Raw genomic sequence first — 8,073 nt, forward strand, 5'->3', positions numbered from 1 at the left:
GTAGATTGATGAGGGGAAAATAATTATTGAATCCATTTTAGAATAAGGCTGTAACGTAACAACATGTGGAAAAAGTCTAAAGGTCTGAATACTTTTCAAATGCCCTGTATACAGTACCAGTCAAAAAGTTTGGACACACCTACTCAGTCAAGGTTTTTTCTTTATTTTCATTATTTTCTACATTGTAGAACAGTGAAGACATCACAACTATGAAATAACACATATGGAATCATGTAGTAAGCAAAAAAGTGTTTCAAAGTAGCCACCCTTTGCCTTGATGACAGCTCTTGGCACTAGCTTCAAGAGGTAGTCACCTGGAATTATTTCCCAACAGTCTTGAAGGAGTTCCCACATATGCTGAGCACTTGTTGGCTGCTTTTCCTTCACTCTGCAGTCCAACTCATCCCGAGCTATCTCAATTGGGTTGAGGTTGGGTGATTGTGAAGGCCAGGTCATCTGATGTAGCACTCATCACTCTTCTTCTTGGTCAAATAGCCCTTACACAGCCTGGACATGTATTTTGGGCAATTGTCCTGTTGAAAAACAGGACAATGCGTTTAGTCCCACTAAGCGCAAACCAGATGGGATGGCTTATCGCTGCAGAATGCTGTGGTAGCCATGCTGGTTAAGTGTACCTTGAAATGTAAAAAAAAACACAGACAGTCTCACCAGCAAAGCACACCCACACCATCACATCTCATCCTCCATGCTACATGGCTGGAACCACACATCTGGAGATCATCCGTTCACCTAATCTGCGTCTCAAGACACTGCGATTGGAACCAAAAATCTCAAATTTGGACTCATCAGACCAAAGGACAGATTTACCGGTCTAATGTCAATTGCTCATGTTTCTTGGCCCAAGTAAATCTCTTATTATTATTGGTGTCCATGAGTAGTGGTTTCTTTGCAAAAATTCGAACATGAAGGCCTGATTCACACAGTCTCCTCTGAACAGCTGATGTTGAGATGTGTCTGTTACTTGAACTCTATGAAACATTTATTTGGGCTGCATTCTGAGGTGCATTTAATTGCCGATGTCTGAGGCCGGTAACTCTAATGAACTTATGCTCGCAGCAGAGGTAACTCTGGGTCTTCCTTTCCCAGTTCCTCATGAGAGACAGTTTCATCACAGCACATGATGGTTTTTACGACATCACTTGAAGAAACTTTCAGTTCTTGAATTTTCCGGATTGATTGACCTTCATGTCTTAAAGTAATGATGGACTGTCATTTCTCTTTGCTTATTTGAGCAGTTCTTGCCATAATATGTACTTGGTCTTTTACCAAACAGGGCTGTCTTCTGTATACCACCCCTACCTTGTCACAACACAACTCATTAAGAAGGAAAGAAATTCCACAAATTAACAAGGCACACCTGTTAATTGAAATGCGTTCCAGGTGACTACCTCATGAAGCTGTTTGAGTGAATGCCAAGAGTGTGCAAAGTTGTCATCAAGGCATTTTACTTTGAAAAATCTGTTTAACACCTTTTTTGGTTACTACATGATTCCATATGTGTTATTTCATAGTTTTTAGGTATTCACTATTATTCTACAATGTAGAAAATAGCTCAAATAAAGAAAAACCCTTGAATGAGTAGGTGTGTCCAAACATTTGATTGGTTCTGTTCATTAACATATACGTACAGTACTATACATGGAAGGTTTTTCACGACACTTACTGTTTTGCTCCTATTCTGCCATGACAACAGCAGTGTTATATAATTATTTTGTCATAACTCCAATGAGACACACATTCTTCCTTGAGGAGTGTGTAAATTAGAGGTCTGAGACTTATAGCAGGTACCTGTCTGCAGGGAGGTGAGGTGAGCCTCCTCACATCGCTGTAAGATCAGCTGGTTCACTCAGGCAGAATGGTAAATGCTGTTTGTCTCCTGTCTCACTCCATCATGGTCCAATGTGCATGGCAGTTGTTTGTTATTGTCACTGTCTTACTGTGAAACTGGCAGATGCTCTCGTCTTTCCATTGACCGGCATCCCTGGGGAGATAAGAGCTATCTGAGAGGGGGGGGGGGGGGGTCAGTCAGGTAGGCAACATATAAAGAGGGCTCTTGCCGTGACCCCACAATGAGTGGGTGAGGATGTGTGTGTGTCTGTGTGCTGTACTGTCTGAGGGTTCAGCATGGATGTATGTCTTTGGCAGTTGGACAGGTGAATTTTTGGACTTTATGAGGATATGCAATATGTTACAGTTTATTAGGGTGTGTTTTCTAAAACTGGAGGAATCTCTCTTCATGGGAACGCAGGCTGTTGTAGTGAGTTAACAACATGCAGGCTGTTGTAGTGAGTTAACAACTCTCTTTACTGCATGGCTTGATTCTATGTCTCCTTATGGATTATAGTACAGTAGGAACCGTCAAAGTCTTGGTGTGACTTTGTTGGATGTACAAGTTATAAACTGGTACATAGATTTTTGACTTATCTGAGCAAATGGTGGCAGTGAGGAGACAATGAAGAGGTCAGGGTTTATTTGTGTGACAGTGCTGTGCTTGGAGTTCTTCTGTCTAATCTCCTCCCAGCCTCAGTCCAAGCTTCAGCAGTGTAGACCGATGGTGGGTCCCTCTGCCCTGCCTGTGCTACAGAGGGACGGGAATGTGATGCTAGGGGGCTTCTTCTCCCTCCATGACATGGTGATGCAGCCTGACTTCTTCTTCACCTCCAAACCAGCCCGCTCACGCTGCACCGGGTGAGGGTCTGAGTTAGTTCTCTAGACTATGGCCGTCACCATAAAAGGATTCAATGTAAGGCTCATCCCTCTGTCCTCTCCTCTCCCACACAGGTTTAACTTCCGGACATTCCGCTGGATGCAGACCATGATGTTTGCCATCGAAGAGATCAACAGAGATGATCATCTGCTCCCCAACTTCACTCTGGGATATAAGATATATGATTCGTGCAGTACTCCTTACCATGCCCTGAGGGCTTCTGTGGAACTGATGGGGGGAGAAGGGGAAGGAGAGGTGGAGGGGGGATCCTGTCATGGCCTGGTTCCAGTGGTCATCGGGGATGGAGGTTCCACTCTGTCTCTGGTGGTGGCTCGCTTCCTGGGAGTCTTCAGAGTACCTCAGGTAGGCAGACTGACCACTTACAATTAACAGTATGCACTACTCCTCACAGTTTTAGGGTGTTACTAACAGAAGTACATTGGCTGTAGAATTACTTCTTCCTCTAATCTCTCTCTCTCTCTCTCTCTCTCTCTCTCTCTCTCTCTCAGGTCAGTTATTTCTCTAGCTGTGCATGTCTCAGTAACAAGGCAGAGTTCCCAGCCTTCCTCAGGACCATGCCCAGTGACTTCTTCCAGGTGACTTCTCATTCCATGTAACTCTCTAACTTCTCCACTTTCTCTCTCTGATCTAATTCCTATCGAATCTCTACTCTAGTAGCAATTGAGCGTTGGGAAAAGGTTCATCAATGTCTGATTCCAGGTGGATGCTCTGGTGCAGCTCGTCCAGCACTTCAGCTGGAAATGGGTGGGTGTGGTTGCCGGGGATGATGCATATGGTCGTGGGGGAGCACAAATATTTTCTGAGAAGGTTTGTGGTATATACTGTATCATTTTCTCCTGTGTGGATAAATGCACAATGTGAATGTGTTATGGCTGAAAGTATCTGCTAAATGACCATAGTATACCTGAATAGGTGCAGAGGCTCGGTGCCTGCATGGCCCTTCATGAAATCATCCCCAAAAACCACGCGGAGGGGGCCATGGCCTCCATCGTTGCCCGTATTCGGTCCTCTGGGGCTGGCGTGGTTCTGGTGTTTGCCCTGGAGCAGGATGCTGGCGCTTTGTTTGACGAGGCCCTGCGGCAGGGTCTGACAGGGGTGCAGTGGCTGGCCAGCGAAGCCTGGAGTACAGCCTCAGTTCTCTCCACCCCTCCCCGCTTCCTCCCCATCCTCCAGGGCTCCATGGGCTTCGCCATCCGCCGAGCTGTGCACATCCCTGGACTACAGGAGTTCCTGCTGCGTCTCCACCCCTCCAGCCCAGACGCCTCCGAGGACCCGTTCCTACGCCCTTTCTGGGAGGAGGTGTTTAAGTGTAGCCTGCAGGGTGATGGGGGTGGAGATAGTCAGGGGGGTAAACCTCTGTGCTCTGGGTCTGAGGACCTGGGCAGTGTCAGGAACATCTACTCTGACGTGTCTCAGTTGAGGATATCCTATAATGTGTACAAGGCTGTGTACGCCATCGCCCACGCACTGCATGCTATGAGGAGCTGTGAGACAGGAAGAGGACCTTTCCCTCTGCATGCCTGCCCAAATACTGACAGCATACAGCCATGGCAGGTACTGGACTGGTACTGGTCAGAAAATGTACTGATGTTTTAAACAAGAAAAATAGTTACTTTTACTTTCATATATAGTTTTAAGTAAGAAAAGTAGTTACTTTTAAAAATAGTTTTAAACAAGCCAAATAGTTCAATTTGAAACATTCTGAATGTATGCCCGATTGTCTATCTCTCCTCAGCTCCTGCACTACCTGAAGAAGGTGGAGTTCTCTAACTCGTTTGGTGATGAGACTAAGTTTGATGTGAACGGGGACCCAGTAGCTGTGTATGACCTGGTGAACTGGCAGTTAGGGGCAGAGGGCCAGGTGAAGTTTGTCACAGTGGGGAGGTTTGACGAGACTACCAGCCTGGGCAGGAAGAAACTATACATCCAGAAAACGGACATCATCTGGAATGGAAACCAGACGACAGTAAGGCTCTCATAAATGTCTGAACTTTTACCTTTTAATCTCTTAATCATTCTATAAGAAATGCTGACCTAGTTAGATTTCTTTGGGAAAAAATATGATTTAATATCTTAGAAAATGAGGAGGCAAAGAATAGCTGGAGGGGATGGATGCAACAAAGAACATACATTTTATTAAACTGCATTCAACTATGATGTCTGTTAAATATTTTTGTTGTTGTTGTAAGAAATTGCATTTAGTAGTTTAGTTTTCCTTTTTAGATGTATTCTTTTGCATTTCATGGTCATAGAACATGGTCTTATAATACATTCATTTATCTCTGTTGCTCTCGTGTGCATTCATGTTTATTCATGTTTATCTCTGTTGCTCTCGTGTGCATTCATGTTTATTCATGTTTATCTCTGTTGCTCTCGTGTGCATTCATGTTTATTCATGTTTATCTCTGTTGCTCTCGTGTGCATTCATGTTTATTCATGTTTATCTCTGTTGCTCTCGTGTGCATTCATGTTTATCTCTGTTGCTCTCGTGTGCATTCATGTTTATTCATGTTTATCTCTGTTGCTCTCGTGTGCATTCATGTTTATTCATGTTTATCTCTGTTGCTCTCGTGTGCATTCATGTTTATTCATGTTTATCTCTGTTGCTCTCGTGTGCATTCATGTTTATTAATGTTTATCTCAGTTGCTTGCTCTCGTCATGTGCATTCATGCATTCATGTTTATCTCTGTTGCTCTCGTGTGCATTCATGTTTATTCATGTTTATCTCTGTTGCTCTCGTGTGCATTCATGTTTATTAATGTTTATCTCTGTTGCTCTCGTGTGCATTCATGTTTATTCATGTTTATCTCTGTTGCTCATGTTTATTCATGTTTATCGTGTGCATTCATGTTTATTATGTTTATCTGTTTTATCATTCATGTTTATTCATGTTTATCTGCTCTCGTGTGCATTCATGTTTATCTCTGTTGCTCTCGTGTGCATTCATGTTTATTCATGTTTATCTCTGTTGCTCTCGTGTGCATTCATGTTTATTCATGTTTATCTCTGTTGCTCTCGTGTGCATTCATGTTTATCTCTGTTGCTCTCGTGTGCATTCATGTTTATTCATGTTTATCTCTGTTGCTCTCGTGTGCATTCATGTTTATTCATGTTTATCTCTGTTGCTCTCGTGTGCATTCATGTTTATTCATGTTTATCTCTGTTGCTCTCGTGTGCATTCATGTTTATTCATGTTTATCTCTGTTGCTCTCGTGTGCATTCATGTTTAATTCTGACTGAAGCAGTGTGTGATCTCCCTCCCTCCCAGGTCCCTCTGTCAGTATGCAGTAGCAGCTGTCTTCCAGGCACTCGGAGGGCCATCAGGCCTCACTTCCCTGTCTGCTGCTTTGACTGTGTGGTCTGTACAGCAGGGGAGATTAGCAATCAGACAGGTGAGGCCAGTCTACAGCCTGTATGGAAGCGAGAGTGTGTTGTCATAACCCAGCCTCACTTCAGAAATATGTCTTGTCTTCTCCATGTTCCCCAGATGCTATAGAGTGTGTTCGCTGCCTACCTGAGTTCTGGTCCAATGAGGAGTGTACAGCCTGCATCCCCAAGCAGGTTGACTTCCTGTCCTACGGTGACACAATGGGTATGGCTCTGCTCTCCGTGGCCCTGCTGGGGTCCTTCTGCACTGCCACAGTCGTCCTCATATTCGCCTGTCACCACGCCACCCCCATCGTCAGGGCCAACAACTCTGAGCTGAGCTTCCTGCTGCTCTTCTCCTTGACTCTGTGTTTTTTGTGTTCTCTTACTTTCATTGGCCGGCCCTCTGAGTGGTCCTGTATGCTGCGCCACACAGCGTTTGGGATCACCTTCGTCCTCTGCATCTCTTGTGTTCTGGGGAAAACAATAGTGGTGTTGATGGCCTTCAGGGCTACACTTCCAGGCAGTAATGTCATGAAATGGTTTGGGCCTCTACAGCAGAGAGCCTTCATCTCACTCTGTACTTTGGTCCAGGTAGGAACATTGACCCAGCTGTTCTCTTCGTATCATGCACCCTTGTTGGACTGTTACGTATCAACATAACAATTATTTTCCTCCTCCAGGTGGTGATCTGTGCTGTGTGGCTGGCTGTTTCCCCTCCCAGCCCACGCAGACTGATGACACGTGAGAGTGCCTGTGTCATCCTCCTATGTGATGAGGGCTCAGCCCTGGGCTTCTGCCTTGTGTTGGGCTACATCGGCCTGCTGGCCTCTCTCTGTCTCCTCTTAGCCTTCCTGGGCAGAAAACTCCCAGACAACTTCAACGAGGCTAAGCTCATCACCTTCAGCATGCTGATCTTCTGTGCTGTGTGGGTGGCCTTCGTCCCTGCCTACGTCAGCTCTCCTGGGAAGTACTCCACGGCCACGGAGGTGTTCGCCATCCTGGGCTCCAGTTTCGGCCTGCTGACCTGCCTCTTCCTGCCCAAATGTTACATCATTCTGCTGAAGCCTGAGAAGAACAACAGGAAACACCTCATGGCCAAGTCTGAACCTGACAAGACATTCTAGTGGATCTTACAACGTCTATAATTTATATCAGGGACGGGCAGCTGACGGCCCGCCCCCCCTTTTGTAGGCCCGCCCGCCCCCCCTTTTGTAGGCCCGCGGATCAATTTGCAAAACTGATCAATTTAGTTTTTTTTTTGGACAGTCAGGTTATCAACTTAATATTGAATATTAAAAATGGTAGAATACACAAGGTGAAATATAGAAATGTGGTTCTGCGTCAGCATTTTCCTGTTGTTGTGTCAGTCACTGACAGTCTCTCAATTAGCCCATGTCAGCTAACGTTTTTCTAGATTGCTCTAGCCAGCTATCATAAAATTGTAGTAATCATGGTCAAATTACCACTCTCATTCAGTTAACATATTGAAAACTGCAAACACTTCTCTACAACATGTCAAAATTTGTGAAATTACAGGAAAATAGCTGTAAAATTGCTAAATCTTCTCTCTGCCACATGGGAAAATGTGTAGAATTGCAAGAAACGTGCTTTAAAACTGCACCAATTTCTCTACGCCCAATGGCAAAATATATAGATATATACAACTTTTTCTCTGCTGTCAAAAAAGAAGAAGAATTGTCCTCCCAACAAAATGTAACGTAGGGCCCTCAGAAAAGACTACTGCATGTGTGGGTATGGATGTGGGTAGGCAGACCGCGAGCTACTGCTGCCCCACATGAGTTCAGATTTTTTTGTGGCCCCTCCCTGATTTAGATTGTGTGGAAATTATAATGTAGTTTCAGGAAGTTCAATCAGGAAGTCTGAATGGTCATTTAACTATATCTAGTAAGTGTAATAATACCTTTTGTTTCCTATTCTAGGGGCATAGTGGGAA

The 8,073-nt window shown here is 44.7% G+C and overlaps 1 protein-coding gene across 1 annotated transcript; it reads left to right on the forward strand.

Moving 5' to 3' along the window:
* Positions 1 to 2,533: 2,533 nt before the first annotated feature.
* LOC112265735 (extracellular calcium-sensing receptor-like) lies at positions 2,534 to 7,443 on the forward strand. The gene is made up of 10 exons (XM_024443290.1): positions 2,534 to 2,709; positions 2,803 to 3,091; positions 3,238 to 3,324; positions 3,449 to 3,556; positions 3,662 to 3,844; positions 3,923 to 4,303; positions 4,485 to 4,715; positions 6,019 to 6,142; positions 6,238 to 6,710; positions 6,800 to 7,443. The coding sequence occupies exons 1-10, from the start codon at positions 2,573 to 2,575 to the stop codon at positions 7,241 to 7,243; spliced, it is 2,457 nt and encodes an 818-aa protein (XP_024299058.1). The 5' UTR covers positions 2,534 to 2,572; the 3' UTR covers positions 7,244 to 7,443.
* The last annotated feature ends 630 nt before the right edge of the window (positions 7,444 to 8,073 follow it).

The sequence above is a fragment of the Oncorhynchus tshawytscha genome, linkage group LG13, assembly GCF_018296145.1.
Source record: "Oncorhynchus tshawytscha isolate Ot180627B linkage group LG13, Otsh_v2.0, whole genome shotgun sequence".
NCBI lineage: Eukaryota > Metazoa > Chordata > Actinopteri > Salmoniformes > Salmonidae > Oncorhynchus > Oncorhynchus tshawytscha.